Here is a 16,085-nt window from a genome sequence, read left to right on the forward strand (position 1 = left end):
AGAACCTTGAAGATGAGGAGCGCAGTGGTGGCCATTGGAAGGTGACAATGACCAAATGAGAGCAATCATCGAAGCTGATCCTCTTACAACTACACAAGAAGTTGCCAAGGAACTAAATGTCAACCATTCTACAGTTGTTTGGCATTTGAGGCAAATTGGACAGGTGAAAAAGCTCAATAAGTGGGTGCCTCATGAACTGACCAAAAATGAAAAGTGTCACTTTGAAGTGTCATCTTCACTTATTCTACCTTTCTTGATCAGATTGTGATGCATGAAGAAAAGTGGATTTTATAAGACAACTGGTGACAACCTGCTCAGCAGTTGGACCAAGAAGAACCTCCAAAGCGCTTCCCAAAGCCAAACTTGCACCAAAAAAGGTCCCAGTTTATTGATCTGCTGCCGGTCTGAGCCACTGCAGCTTTCTGAATCCCAGTGAAACCGCTACACCTGAGAAGGGTGCTCAGCAAATTGATGAGATGCACCGAAACCTGCAACACCTGCACCCAGCATCAGTCAACAGAAAGGGCCCAATTCTTCTCCACAACGCCTGATGACACGGCACACAATTGATGCTTCAAAACTTGAACGACTTGGGCTACAAAATTTTGCCTCATCCGTCGTATTCACCTGACCTCTCCCCAACTGACTGCCACTTCTTCAAGCATCTTGACAACTTTTTTGCAGGAAAAACGCTTCCACAATCAGAAGGACGCAGAAAATGCTTTGCAAGAATTTGTCGAATCCCAAAGCACAGATTTTTACACTACAGAAATAAACAAACTTATTTCTTATTGGCAAAAATTTGTTGAATTGTAATGGCTCCTGTTTTGATGAATAAAGATGTGTTTGAGCCTGCTTATAATGATTTAAAATTCATGGTCCCAAACTGCAATTACTTTTTTGCCAACCTAATATAACGTGAAGTGGAAAAAGTGCAGGTGCCTGCCTTCAGGGTTTGCTTTGTTGCCTAAATGGGAAGAAATGGGGGGAAAAAAATCCCATTGATGACTGCGTGTCAGGGGGCAAAAGATGAGCACCATTAGCAGAAAAAAATGGGGGGGGGGGGGTTCGTGGGGGGAATGAAAACAAGGAAAATGCAAACCATCCAGTTTGGTTCATGCGAGTTTTGTTTTAGCCACAAGCAGCTGGCAAGCGAGGGATGATGCTGCACCCAGCACAGCTCCTCCACCCACTCCCAAACATTCTGAGAGGCTTCATTGTACCCTTTTCCCACCTTAAAAATAATCTCTTCTTTGCAGGAGGTGGGAAAGACCTGAGCTGGGAGAGGTGTGAGATGCTACACACCAGGATCCCCCAGCCAGGGATCACATCACCTCCTCCCACCTGCCTTCTTGTTGCTCATCGGGGCCCAGTGAGACTTAGCATTTCTCTGTTTGGAGCCAGGATGAACGTTTATTAGAATTAAACAGCTGGGAGCAAGATGATATTTAAACTGGTGTTAGGAGAGCAGCGTTGGAAGGAGATAATTCCTGGGGCGGGCTGGCAGCGCGGCGGCCGGGGGCTCGGCGGGGCTCCTGCCGGAGAGTGATACAGTTAATTCACAGCCGGAGCTGGAGGCTGGTCCGCGCTGATATTGCCGTGTTATTTAGCAGAGAAAGGTCAGGCTGGAGATTGAATAATCATTGACAAGAAATCCATGGAGGAGCGCAGGCGGCAGCTCCAGCATCCCCGGGGGGTTTGTTCCCTCCGCTTTGGTCCCCGCGGGGTGTCGGGGGGTTTGTAGCCCCGATCTTGCCTCTTTTCCACAGCTCGGGACTTGGGGAATCACAGCCCCTCTCTCCACACATGCCCTTTTTCATCTATATCTCCTTTTCATCTGTATCAGCTACGTCTCATGCCCCCATCTCTGGGGACTGGGCAGAGCTGTGCTGGTTTTTGTCCCATGTACAGACTCTTTTTTAAAACTGCAAATTATTCTTAAAGAAACCCAAATAAATTGAAAACGTTTCTGAGCAAAAATCAATTCAGGGATTCTAGTTTAAAAAAAAAAAAAAAAACCCAAACAAACAAACAAAATCACATAAGAAACCAGCCACCCTTCCCCTGCTCCCCAGCCACCTTTGCCCTGCTCCCCAGCCCTGCTCCATCCCTGGGTGTGATAAAGGAAAATCCTCCCCATTGTAGGGTTTGTTTGGAAATAAGTCCACTAAAAAGTCCAAAAAAGCAATGAATTAAAACTGTAAAATGAAAGATCATAAATGCTTTTTTTAATGGAGAAATTGGCGTGGGCAGGAGCACCCCCCCAGCACTGCACCCCAAATCCCTCCTGCCCCTGCATCCCCACAGAGGAACCCCCAGAGCATCGCGGGTTCCTTCCAAAAAAACACAACAGGATTGGTTTCAATTTTTTTTTGTTTTTTTTTTTTTGTTTTTTTTTTTTTTTGCAACAAAAGAAACTATTTATTTGGAATATGCATTACCAGTACAAATCAGAAACTGTAAAACCTACACCTTGTTAGTATCGTCATAGAACATAAAAGTCTCAATTGGGATCAGAAAGACAGAGGCCTCTTTTTCTTTACAGAAGCAGAAAAGCTTAAATTTTCAAACCCAGGTCGGAACAGAGAGTCTTTTTTTAAATTTTTTTTAGGGTTTTCTCTTTTTTTTTTTGTCCTTTTTTTTTTTTTCTTTAATATTTGGAATCCAATAGGAAGAAGAAGAAGAAAAAAAAGAGATGGGGGGGAAACAGAAAAGAAAAAGCAACTCAGAACAGCTGGATCATTTTTACAAGAGATAGAACGGGCTTTGCAAGAACAAAAATAAAACAAGGCAAACCGACAAAACCAATCCCCCAGGCAACGTCTGATTTACATCGTCTTAATAATAATAATAATAATAAAGGTGTACAAAAACAAAGGGACTCCACGAAACCTTGGGATTAAAAAAAATAACAGCCCAAACCCTAAAAAGTTCAGTGATGTGAAAAGTGGTTTTTATTTGGGAAGGGGGAGGAGGAAAACGGTTTTAAGACTGAAGTGATGTCAAGTGGCATCTGCCTCAGTGCTTCTCCTTGAACCCCATGGCATCTCCTCCCCCAAAACCCCATGGCAGTCAGCCAAGGATCTGGGGTTGGGTCTTCAAATGGGTGGGGGATGCCCCCTCCCCCAAAAAACCCCAAATTAAAACAAAAACAACCAAAAAAATCAATTTTCACATCACTTGGGTCACAGCTCAAAAGCGCAGGGGAAGCGGCAACGCCAAGGTCCAAATCAACTCAGCATCGTCATCATCATCATCATCAAAGCCCCCCTCCCAAATAATGCAAAAAAAAAGTGAAATAAAAGGTAATTTCTGGGTCTCAACATTAAGAAACGTAAGTGTTAGACTGTACCTATTAATGCTCGCTATTCCAACCATTTTTTTTCCTTTTTAAAGTCTTACAAAATGAATTACTGTCACTTTTTTAAACATTGTGTAAGAAGAAATGAGTGTGCACAACTCTACACTTTTCTAGCATTCTTGAACTAATTCACAAATGCAAGAAAATGGAAAAAAAACCCCAACCAAACCATGGGAAAAACAAACAAAACAAAAAGAAGATGAATGTAGGTAGTTTGATGTTATAAACTATACAGGAATGAAGCGCATGTTGCCACAGAAAGAACAGGGATGGGACCATCCCCCTGTTCAATTTTGCGTCATTTTTTATTCTTTTATTATAAACACTATTAAATTCCAACTGCGTTTTTGGTTTTTTTTTTTCTCCTTTATCTGAATATACAAGAACATTCATTATCAAATGTTCGTTATCATCAATACTACAAAGAACGAGACACAAATCGCAAGAAACAATGGAAAATGTTAATAAAGCTGAAAGAATCGTCGAGTTTTTTCGTGTTTTTGTTTTGTTGTGTTTCTTATTATTTTAGTTTCTGCAGGGTTTTTTTGTTATTTTTTTTGTTGATTTCTTTTTTGTTTGCTTTGTTGTGGTTTTTTTTTTTTCTTTTTTTTTTTTTGGTATCGAAGTCAGGATTTTCTGGGCAGAAAAACAAAAAAAATACAACAAAAAGAAGAAGGGGAAAAAAAAACCCCACAACACTCAGGATTGGGGAGGGAGAAACGGGAGGAGAAACAAACCCCCAAAATGTAAAAGAAATAAACAAACCAAAGGAAAAGGCAACGCGAACCGCAGGGACCAACCGGGAAAACAAGGAGGTGGTTTGCAAAGCACCGCGGAGGAGCGAGGGCCCTGCCCGGGCAGGGGCGCAGGGCAGGGGGATGCGCCCCTAGCACGGGCCGGCTCTGCTGAACGGGTGGTTTTGGGTCATTCTGGTAAGGTGGCGTTCCCGTCGGAACGGCACTGCTGCCGCTTCCGCCACCCCGGGAACGGTTTCGTGTAAAAGGAGCTGGAAATGGTTCAAAGGCTGCACTGGGGGAGGAGGAGGAGAGCGGGAAGGCGCACGGCTCGGGAAGATGGGCAGCACCGTCCTGGCGGGGAACCAACCTTCTCATTGCTCTGGGAGCAGCTGGGAGGGTCCCTCGACCGCACGTGTCACATCATGTCTGCAGCATCGTCCCCATCCCCAGGAAGGGATGCACAAGGAGGAGTAGAAGGGGTCTCACCGCTGGAGAATTAAGGACTAAGCAAGGAGCAGCGTGTGTTGTTTCTCATCCACCTTTCGTGTCCTACTGTGATCCCACCAGCCCAGAAACAGAAAATACACCATATGAGGACTTTAGGTATTTAGGGTAAGGTCAGAAATTTCAGAGCAAGTGTTTTGGAGCCTTCTGGGTTTGTTTCCCAATGAAAGGCAGGCTTCACCTTCACTTCGGGTGAGTCATGCTGCAAGGTGACAGCAAAAAGGTGGAAATTTTTCTGGCAGAGCTTTAACTTTAAATTGTTCTGCTTAACGCTGCTCTGAGCTGGCAGTTCCCATCTCCAGATGGTTGGTACCTGCACAGGCAGAGTGGGCATGGACATACAAGAGTGTGAGATGTTGCCAAGAGGTATTAGGGTCCATCACAAGGTGCCAGACATGCTGCACTCACCCCGGTCCCCAGGACACCCAGGGTCTTGCCGTGGGCCACCTCAGCCTCCTTGCATCTGCTGGAAGAACTGGTGGCCAAAAGTATTGCCCAGGCATGAAGCTCAGCCCGTTGCTTGGGGCAAACCAGTCCCTCTGCACCCTGCTCCTCAACCAAAGCCATGTCCTCCCAGTTGTCAGCTGCTTGAAAGGGTGTTTCAGCACCACCCATCACCACTTGTCCAAAAAGTGAACTAGAAAAGCCATGCAGAAAATCCCATGAGTGCTCCCGTGACTTGGGATACTGCTCCCAGGATAAAACCAGCACCTTCAGTTGAACAACATCCCCGAGTGAGGCATCAACCCATCTCACAGAGCCTTCACCCTCAAGCAAACCTGTTGCGTTAACCAAAAGCACCCAATGTGCTCACCCCACCATATCCAGCCTCTGGGATCCCACTGCCCATCCCTCACTGCCTGGCAGGGCTTTGGGATGGCAGCGGGTGGCACCACTCTCTGTGGGTCTTGCCTGCACTGGGGATCACACCTCCTCCAGCTTCTGCAGCGCGGCGTACTCCCAAAAACACGAGTCAACACCCCGTGACGCTCTCCTCACCAGAAAAACACTCCACCGCCAGCCTCCCTAGCTGCTGTGAGGCCTGCTGGGCTCCCATCAATCCATGCCCAATCCTGTAGAACACCGCAGAGGTGCTCAGCGCCTTCATCGTCAGCGATGGCCGTTTCCCACCTGCCTCTGTCTCCCTTCTTTCCCTCCTGTCCTGCCCTCCAACGGCGGGCAGGGAGCACGGAGGGGTTTCACGGCTCATCCAGCTTTGGGATGCACGGCAGAGCAGGGCAGGGACCAGGAGAAGTCACCAGTGTCCCCGGAGTGGGAATGGGCCGGTACCTTTTTGAAGTGAAGGGCAGCATGCTGGCTCCCTCTCCTACATGCACAGGGGCCCGTGTCCACCCGCCCTGTCACCGGCAGAGCCTGAGGGACAGCTCACCGAGGCAGGGCTGGGCACGGAGAGGTGACGTGCTGGCTGCGGCTGGCCCAGCGGAGATGACATGGCAGCGAGGCTGCGGTGACAGTTCCCTAGGGAGAGGTAGCGTGAGAGACGAGAGAGGCTGCCTGCAAGTAAAGGGGTGAGATGTGACTGAGGTATGTTTGTGGCTCCTCAGATAGATGCCCAGTGCGAGGCCGCACACTGCTTTGGGGCTGTTTTGTGTCGCGGTGGTTGATTTTTGCTTTTCCTCCTTAAAAATCCTTCTACATGTTGACATATCCTTCGGTGGGAAGGGGTTGAGGGGAAGGGAGCGGTGTTGTGGTGGTGGCAGGGACGGGGGGAGAGCGACTTCTACCCAGAAAAGAAAGGGAAGAGAGTATAAAGAAGTGTCCAGATTGGCTGAAAAAAAGCATCCCGACGAAGAGCAGAGAAGAGAAGGAGTCTTCTTGTGTGTGCTGATTGGGTTCACCTCCAGTCTGACTGCTGCAGTGTTAGGAGAGGCGCCCTCCCCTCCTGCCCCCGCCGGGGCTGGCTCAGCCAGGGATGCAATTTGCTGGGAGATCAGTTGGAGGTATCAGAGTGAACGCTGCCAGGGCCTTCTGTGGGGGAGGTCACCGACGACGGGGTAGTAGCATCTTGCCAACCTCCATTAGCCTACGGGGAGGGAGACACAGAGATGTCAGTCACCCAAGAGCAGAGCTGGCCCTACCCAAGCCACCCATCCACCTTGGATCCCCCTGCTTCTCCCTTGGCAGAGGCAAACATCATAGAATCATTCTGGTTGGAGGAGACCCTCAACACCATCGAGTCCAACCATTAACCCAACACTGGCATTAAACCATGTCCCTAAGGACCATGACCCTAAGACCCTTCCCCTTGGTGGGAGGTGAAAAATAGCAAACACCTCACTCCAGAAACCCCATCCTGGGACATTATGCAGCCCCAGGTGCTATGAAGACGCAGAACAACGAATGGGTCCCCAAGAACCACTGAGCTGTGCCATGTCCCCCAGCATAGCTCCATGTCCCCCTTTGCTGCCTTCCTGACCACCATGTCCCCTGCATGGTCATACTGCCCACACACTTCTGCTGCTTTCGGGGATTTGGGCCACCTCTCTGCTCCCACTACAAGAGCCTTCCCCTCTTCTCTTTGTAGTAAACCCACAAATATCTGCCAACCCGGGGCTGGTCCTCCACACTCCTTATCACCCCAGTCCACAGCGTAACAGAGGTGCCACCACCATCCGAACCCTCCAAGGGCTTGTACGGCAAAGCAGGGTGGGCAACTTGTTTCTCCTCCTAAAAACAGCCACAGAAGCAAATTCTGCAGCCACTCGAGAGCAGAGCTACCAGAGGGTCCTGACTGATGCAGGCAGGATCCGGCAGCACACAGAAGCTGCTCCTCTGTGGCTGCCATCCCCTTTGTGGAGGAGCAGATGTTGCACCCACCCTCCTCTGCTCACTCTGACATTGATCCAGTGCTTGGCTAATTAATCCTTCCCAACCACTGCCCGAGCGAGTCGGTAGCAGTAGCTGTCCCATTTGAGACACACCCAGGCTGTTCTGCCCTTTCTGGCTGTCCCTCTTGGCACAGGGCATCCATCACTGTCCCTGACAGCTGGGACCCCAAAAACCCCCAAAGTGAAGTAAGGGCAGGAAAATCCTCAACGCCCCAAGCATCCACCTGGGACTTGCGGGTGGGTTGTCCATGCTGCCAACCAGCTCCTGCCTGCCCATGAGGCAGCTGAGATGGGAGCCAAGAGCTGACCCCCATTCTGAGGGGTGAAACCACCTCGCAGAGGGACACGCAGGAAAAAAAAGACAGAGGCATGCACAGACAGAATAGGAAATATTAAGAGACCTCTCCATGCCCACCATCCCCACCAGCCTCCATCCACAGCGGGGCCCCGACCCACCGTCCCTGCGCTCCCCGAGATGCAATATCCACCCTTACGCGTCTTGGGCCGCTGCAAGAGGCAGCAATTACTGTAGATTATCAGCCCAACAATGACAGGCCACGTAAAAAGAGACATAGAGCCAACTCCGCCGCCCCGAGACTGGCATATTCAAGTACACTTAGGACATTAATAGCAATTTACGTGCCATCAGTGAGAGAGAACCACAATAGCTGTGCTGGCAGCCTCTTATTACCAAGCCTGTTATTTGTTGGAGTTACAAGCTATAATCACAACAGAAACTTTCAAAACCCTTATCTTCCGTGACGCACCAAATCTATTTCAGAGCCGTAATTGCTATGTCACTGGAGAGTTTGCTGCTTAATGCACTCAGATGCCATTTAGTGTTTGCAGGGTCATTACGGCAAGCAGGAGTGGGGGAGCGGAGGGAGCCGCACCGAGCAGGGCTCCGTCCCCATTGTGCTCCACTATTTTTAGCGAGGCTTTTGCGTGCCAGCTGCGGCTGGAAGGAGCGAGAGAAAGAACATCTTGCAGACCTATTGCAGTCCCTTGGTGTTTAGCGCTCTGCCCCCTCCAAAATGCTGGGGAGCCCCATGGTACTGCAGACTGGGAATCAGCCTTTGTGTGTTGCAGGAGTTTGTGCTGCCCGTGACCACCTCGGTCACATCCATGGGAAGCCGAGAGGATGCTGAGGAGAGACACACAGGGATCCCACACCCTCCTGACCTCCCAGCCTGAGGAGGCCCCAAGTTATGGGTCAAGAGATGGAAAGGAGTCCTCAAAGTTGGTTGTGACTTTATCATCTTGACACCATCCTTTGATATGGACAAGCCTTCCATGAGGAGGCCGGATCCTTCCCCAACCACACTCATCCCTCCTTGCCTGGAGTTCACCCTGTTGCTGCACAGACCACACCATGTGCAGGACATATCTGATTCTACCCATTCCACATCATATCCATTCAGGTCAGCCCTGCCTCCTTCCAAAGCCAGGATATGCCTTGAGATCTGACTGTAATAAATCCCTTGGGGTCTCCCTCATAGACAGAGTCTTCTGAGGAGGTTGCTGCTCCTCGCAGGACCTCTTGAGGAGCCCCTGCACACAGCTGTGATTTGTTCTGGAGGGGCAGAAGCTAAAGACAGAGCAATAATCTCCAGGACATCTCTTCAAATGTCATCTCCTGGTGCCACAGCATCAGCAAGTCCTTGGTGGCTGTCCAAGTGGTGGAGCTCCAGTGACGGACCACTGAAACAACTGTTTTTGGTGCCTGTTTCTCGGGTCTTATAATTTTTGTAACCTCCAGTAAGTCTGGTTGGCTCTCTGCCTAGCCTCCTACGTGGGGCTGGGAGATGACATTCTGCCTATTTTTAACGGAGACCCCTGCTTTGCATGGAGGCTGTCATGATGTCCCACCTTCTGTGACCAAATCATTGTCCCACCATTGACGGGGCAGGGTGTCAGGTCAGCCTCCCAACACACCAGAAAACAGCAAGTCTGACAGGCAGGGAGCAGCCTCAAAGAGGTTTCAAACCTCTGAACTTTTAAGAGCTTTTATTGGGGTCTCCTCATAAGATGCACTGAAGCTCTTATTACACACCAGAGAATCCAGCCTTGTCTGGCCATTGTGTTCCAAGGGTCAGGGCAGCAGTCTTGAGGACACACCAAGGCATGTCTGACAGATGGAGCTCAGGCAATGAAGCCTGCCATATCCCAGCTCATGATCATGATGATGAACCGTAGCTTGATCATGATGGTGAACCACAGCTTGCTGAGGAGCAGAGTAGCAACTTCCAAAACCTGAATTCTTGGAGAAAGGGGTCTGAGCACAAGCGAGGTCTCAACTCCTACAGGTACCAGTGCTCAGTGGTCCTTGCTGACAGGAGTGGATGCAAAACTCAACAGCACAACCTGCCAGTGACTGCTGCCATCGCGGTCACACAAACCACTCTGTAAATAGGCACAATTCTGCACACAGAGCTTTAAATCAAAAACCTTGCACTCTGATGAACTTTACAGCCCCTCATTTTAGACTTTGTTAACTTTTAAATTATCTATAAATTAAATTAAGACATTTCTGAAACGTTTTTCCTTTAAGATGACTATAGCTCATTCATTAATTAGCAGACAGGGGACCTAAAACACTTTGTGGATTTAGGGCACATGGCAGCAGCAGGAAGGGCGATGTTTTGAGTTGGGACCTTCCAAAGGATTATGGCAATAAGGACCCAACTTCTACTACAACCCACCAGAACCAAATGCTTCGAAACCCCGAGCCTTGGGGACCTCCAGCTGGGGACACACATGCACGTACACAAACAAGCACTGTCCAGAGAGACCAGACACCTCTCACTTCATGGTGCAAAACCCCCAACCTCAAAGCCTGCAAAAAGGGCTGGCTCAGGCCCCAAACACTCCCTCCATTCAGGTGGAGGGGGGTGCCTCCTTCCTCTCAGTGCTACCCAAGGCTGGGTATCCTCAAAATAGCTTCTGCTTCTACCATCCCTCCATCACCAAGAGCATCCCTGATCCTTAACGGGACCAGCCCTGCCTGATGCCATCTCCACCTGCAGAGGAGAAGGCAGCTGTTCCCATTCTGCCTCAGCCATCACCACCAGTCACAGAGACGGAACATCGCCCATTATCCTGCTAACGATGCAGAACCGACTCCAGCCCTTTCAGGCCCGTGGAGCGGCCTGTCAGACATCGAGCAGCAGGGCCACAGAGGGAACGAGGCTTTGGGAAGATTCCCGTCCTCAGCTGTCATGACTTACACGCGTTTAAAAATTCATCCTCCACCAAGGAAGGCAAACCTCGAGCGCTGTCTCCCCCACCAAGGTTTGCAGCGGTGGAGCTGGGCAACCTGCTGCTGACTTCCCAGCCCTGACAGGCTCCGGGGATGACTTAACCTCAGCCCCGTGCAGACATCTTTGTGACAGGGCTCTTGACTAGGTTTCGGCTCATCTCCTTCCAGCAGCTCACGGGGATGCTGGGGTGACGCGGGGACGGCAGCTTTCCGTGTCACTAGCAGCTTTCCTCCGCATTGCGCTGCCCTTCCTTGGCATTAAAGGGTTCAGGGGAGAGGCAGGGAAGCCCTGCCTGCTACGAGACAGCCACCCTGCCTGCGCTTGAGCAGCTCTCCAGGATCTTGCCCAGGACCAACACTTCCCAGAGGGCAGCCACGCTTCAGGGTGGACAAAGCGGAGTCCATCAAGGGACCTAGCTGCATGGGAAGACACTAAGTGACAATAAAAGATACAGGCAGGAGCATGCGGCCTGGGATATGGAGGAAACAAAACATTTGGGGACAGAAAGACAACCCAGAAGATGCTTCCCAAACTATCTGCTCAGCTCTGGACTCCCTGCCTTGCTCCCTGTGCCTACCGGGAGCTTTATGAAGAAACAAAGAGTCACTCCCCAAACCCAGGTGGTCACTCTGCCCACTTGCCACTCTGCCCCTCTCTGAACAACAGTTTGGGCTCCTGTCCGCCCCAGAAACCAGCCTGAGGAGCCATCAGATGTCACCATGCTGGGTCCTCATTTGGGGGGTGCAGGGGGCAGAGCTCAGCCCCTGCCACTCTCAGCTCACCAATTCTCAGTGCTGCTCATGGTGACACTGGTTCTCCCAGTACCCCAGCCAGAAATGCCCAGCGCTCCTTGTCCTATTTGGCTTTCGAGTTTCCACTACTTCTTTCTTCTCCTCTCCCCTATTGCCCCTTCCCTGCCTCACAATCCCCAGTAGCAACCCTCCCCCCCAAATTTTGGCTTAACCCAGCTCACTGTTATTTTCCAAGCCAACTGCAACCATAATCAGCTCAGCCTCTTTCCTTGGGGGTATTTTAATTTATACAAAAGTATCATCTCTTATCATGATCAGCCTGCGATTCATTTACTCTCTAAGTATTAAAAAGCCAGAAAGGGAATAAATTCAAGCGCGCGGAGAAATTAATGCGGAACGATAGGCTCTTTCATGTGGCATTTCCAAGTGCCGTTTTTGCAACGGGCTTATGTAATGAGACATAATTATCTGCACATGTTCAATTACATTACTTCACAAATCCTCCCTGCCCCTGTCTCTGCCTCCTGACGTCAAGCGTGGTGCCTGCAGGAGAGGGTAGCACAGCCCCCCGTCCCGTCACACCCCTCTCCCCGTGCCAGCCCAAAGATGGTCACACACAAGGTGACAACCGGCACAAGCCTTGGATGAGAGGGTGATGGGACCAGACAATGCACCATGCCGGGGTGCTCCACCACGGGACCACCATCCCACCCAGAGAGTCACCCCACCTCAACCTTCAGCCTCCTCGATGGGGATCGCGGCAACCAGCCACGTCCAAGGCCACCCACCCCCTCCTCCGTGCCACCTCGGACACCACCGCCACCACCCACTCGGCGCTCACAGCCTCCTTTTCCAGGCTGCCCTCTTCTCCCAGCTTGCTGTCACTGCCGCTGAGATGGTGGACGATTGATCTGAGAAATGAAGTTGGATTGCTGTCCCGAATCTACACTGGGTTCTCCTTGTGTGTGTCTGATCGATTTCCCCCTGTGCGACACAGCTTGTCGCTACGAATTTTCATGCTAGTCAGAACCCGCCAGCGCACCCAAGAACAAGGAGAAGATGCTCCAGAGACCGCCCTCCCCCTCGCATTCTCCTCCAGCCTGGTTGGGCGAGGTTTTCTTGGGTTGACGTTGGTTGGCTTTGTTTATTTTTATTTTTTTCTCTTTTTATTTGCAAGCGTTATTGCCGCCAACCCCGTCGCTTTCGGATGCCGGCCAGGGATGGGTTATTTTTAGATGGTCGCTCCAGGATGGTGCCATTGGCCTCCATGTGGAGCCACCTCTGGACCGGGGTGTTTGTGGTGACATTCCCCACCGCGGTGACGCGAGGTGTCACCTGTTTAGCAGCTCCTCTCGGCCGAGCGCGTGTGGCCGCAGGTGCCGGGCAAACACTGATCGGCTGTGACAGTCCTAGACGCCAGCTGCCTGCACAAAGCCTGCCCGGTCGCCACTTTTTTTGTGGGCAAAGCTCTGCCGTTGGCGTGACCGATACAGAAGCAATAAACTAGGTGACCGTAAAAGCAAAGACAAGTCCTACTAAGTGGCATTCTGAGCCCTGTGGCTTTGAAATAATTGGTAGTGAGAGAACAAAAAGGAAAAAAATAAAAACAAGAACCCAAGCCTATTTTTTTTTCTTACACTGATGCCCTGCGGACTATACATCTGACTTGCTGCGAGTCCGTCACTGTATCCTCCTGTCTGGCTGATAACATGGCGAAGGGTATCCACCTAAACAGACCAACGACAACAAAGACACAAATTAGCGTGAATGAAAGGTTAGTGGGCAAAAAACCCACTTTGGTTTATCTTTGGCAAGGTAAAAACAAACAGTAATAATAATAATAGAAATAATAATAATGGTATGTATTTAAAGAGGGGGAAAAGAGAACTGCAGTTGATCTCGTGGTAAGAGCCGAGCAGAGGAACACTCCTGCCTCCCTTGCCACCCCCCGCCTGCCCCATCACACTCTCCTTGGTCCCAAGTCTTGCAACAAAGAGCGGAGAGGGAGAACGGGGATGGCAAGTGTGGGGTGGGACCTCCTGGAGAACATCACTGCCGCCAGCTCCACCACCGCGCTCCAGGACCCACCTTCCTATCCCCTTCCACCCTTCAGCCCCAAGCGCCGGGATGCTTGCGGCAGTGGAAGGAGACCCTCAGAGCCAGCCAAGTGCCTTCATTTTGGAGGGCCCAGGAGGAGAACATACCTACCATGGCAAAGGCACCGGCAGCTCCCGTTCCTCTCCCTCCACTTCCCCAGCCCAGCCCCGGCAACGGGATGCACGGTCAGCACGTCCCGTTGCCCACGGATGGCATCCAGCACGGCCAGGGGAGCAGCCTCAGCTTTCGAGAGCTCTCCTTGCCCGATGCAGAAGTGTCAGAGTGGCTGCCGTCTCTCAACACAGTACAGAGCCTTAGATGCCAGAGATCGGACTCATGGCACATCTGGACGCCAGATGGGAGGTGGGAGATCTGAATGAATTCCTGGCTATTTTAATTTTTTTTCTTTTTTGCCAAAAGCACAGGTTGACGTTTCAGTAACGCTACTCAAAGCTCCCTTGCTCTGTCTTGCTGGTGTGTACATGGGTGCTGTGAGTGCCTGTGCTTTGGAGATGATGAGGGGTGGCTTTTAATTACCAAAAAAAAAAAGAAAAATCTAGCTGTGTATTTGAGCATTTCTCGCCTTTCAGCAGACACGTGGTTTGGCATCACAAGAGTAAGTGGAAGTCTTGTAAAACGAGACACCAGTCCAAACATCTGGCCCCTTCCCTTGGAATAAAGCAAGTAGAACCTAAACCTCAGCTGCTTTTGTTTGAGGTCATGCCTGTTCTCCTAAACCTCCTCTCCTCCTAGTACGACTATCAAGCCAGAGCCAAATGCATTCACAAAGTGTGGGCAACTCTCCTCAAGACCATGGTTGTTGGTTTGTTTGCGTGTTTGGTTTTCGTTTGTTTTGGATTGAATTTTTGGCGGTTGTTGCTATTGTTTTTTTTTGGTTGGTTGGTTGGTTTTTCGGTTTGGTTTGCCTTTTTTAAAGTGTCGGTTGGTTTGTTTGTGCTGGTTGAGATTTGCTCTTTTTCGGACGGGAAGGAGAAGTGCCAATACAATCAAAGGCTCCTCCAACACTAATGCATTCACTGGCAGTACATCGGATGGGTCCCTACCTGTGACTGCACGTTGGCTCCAACCTGGGCCCCTTGGTAAGAATCCCCATTGAGAGACTGCACGCTCATGAACAAATCTCCAGAGTTTGACATGTTAAAAGAACTGGAAGAACCTGGAAAGGAAAGAGTGAGGCACCTGAATCACAGAAAGGAAAAAGATCCACCCCATGACTCTCAGCCAAGAGGAAGGAACAACATGCAAAGCAACCACAAAAACAAAACACACAGTCAGGTTAGTAGTATAAAGAACAGAGCAAGCAAAACAAAAAAAAATAAAAGGATGCACTCTTGAGGTTATTCAAAGCCACATGTTGTTACAGCTCAATGCCAAGAACATTCTTCAACAGCTCCTCAGCTGGAGGAAGGATTCTTCATGCTCTGGACTGAGACAAACAAAACCCAGCCTGGAGGACTCAGACAGCCCTTTCCCTTCATTTCAGGGCATCAAAATCCTTCAGGTAGCTTTGAAAATCTCGGTTGTTGGAGGTGTTCACCCATCAGACTGCACTGGAGAAGAGAATTACCCAAACAAGCCTCGCTGCCGAGAGCAGAAGCCTTTTTGGGTCCACACTACTGTTTCTGAGAAGCTCAGATCAGGGTGGGTAAGTCTACACCAGGCTGCTCTCTGCAGGGTGAGCACGTCCAGACCCCATCCAGTTCCACGGTCGGAGCCCCGGGGAGCTCAGCGAGGGAGCAGCGCGTGGGCTTTGCCTTCAGGACATCAGGAACTCAGCACTGGAAGGACATGGAGAACATCGGGAGCGAAGGCTTGCAAAAAACGTGAAGGAACCTGGGCTAGACTCCCAGCGCCTGTCACGTCACAGCCCTCCCGGGCCAGCTGCCCCAGAAGAACAAGCTCAATAAGCGAATTTCCCACCGCATGCATCAGTCGCCCATGTTACGCTAAAAGATTTTAAAGGTGAAGACAACTGGGTGGGATCAGGAGAAGAAAAAACACAAACAAAAAAAACCTCCGCCTTTGCAGAAACAAGGGTTTCTGCTTTCAGCTTTGAGATAACTGAGCACCTCCTCAGCTACTGAATGAGAGACACAAACCCATTATGTAACTGGAAGGTGGTGAAGGAGGGAAGGGGGTTAAAAAAAAATAAAAAGGTTTTATGGGATTATTTCAGAACTTGTCGTGCAGATCAGCGCGTTAAGTGTGAGACAGCTCAACGTGCAAGGTTTGGTTATACACATGACGTTAGCCTTGGAAAGGAGAGACTTCAGGGGCCCAGGTCAGCTACGCTTTCAGCTCCAACCCCAGAAACACTCTCATATCTCCACTGCCATTTCCAACTTGGAAGAACTGGCAACCACAGTCCTGGTGGAATTGCCCAACTATGGCTCATGCGTACGCTCTGAGAAACACCTGGCAATCCCTCTCCCTTCGCTGGAGAGAGAAGAAACAACTCTGGACAGACCCCAGCTCTGCCTTGGAGGTGGACCAGGAAGGCTCCT

At 50.3% G+C, this 16,085-nt stretch overlaps 1 protein-coding gene across 5 annotated transcripts in view; it reads right to left on the reverse strand.

Moving 5' to 3' along the window:
* Positions 1 to 1,656: 1,656 nt before the first annotated feature.
* PBX1 (PBX homeobox 1) overlaps positions 1,657 to 16,085 on the reverse strand; it is a 127,241-nt gene continuing 112,812 nt past the window's right edge. For 4 of the 5 annotated variants that reach the window (XM_080348625.1, XM_080348628.1, XM_080348629.1 and 1 more), the window contains 3 exons: positions 14,625 to 14,737; positions 13,101 to 13,190; positions 1,658 to 6,646 (listed from right to left, as the gene is read on the reverse strand). In XM_080348625.1, coding sequence (XP_080204751.1) covers positions 6,554 to 6,646; positions 13,101 to 13,190; positions 14,625 to 14,737 — 296 coding nt within the window. In that variant the 3' untranslated portion in view covers positions 1,658 to 6,553. Of the gene's footprint in view, positions 6,647 to 13,100; positions 13,191 to 14,624; positions 14,738 to 16,085 lie in introns of all 5 variants that reach the window. The other variant, XM_080348626.1, reaches the window with a different exon arrangement.

The sequence above is a fragment of the Nesoenas mayeri genome, assembly GCF_963082525.1.
Source record: "Nesoenas mayeri genome assembly, chromosome: 8".
Lineage (NCBI taxonomy): Eukaryota > Metazoa > Chordata > Aves > Columbiformes > Columbidae > Nesoenas > Nesoenas mayeri.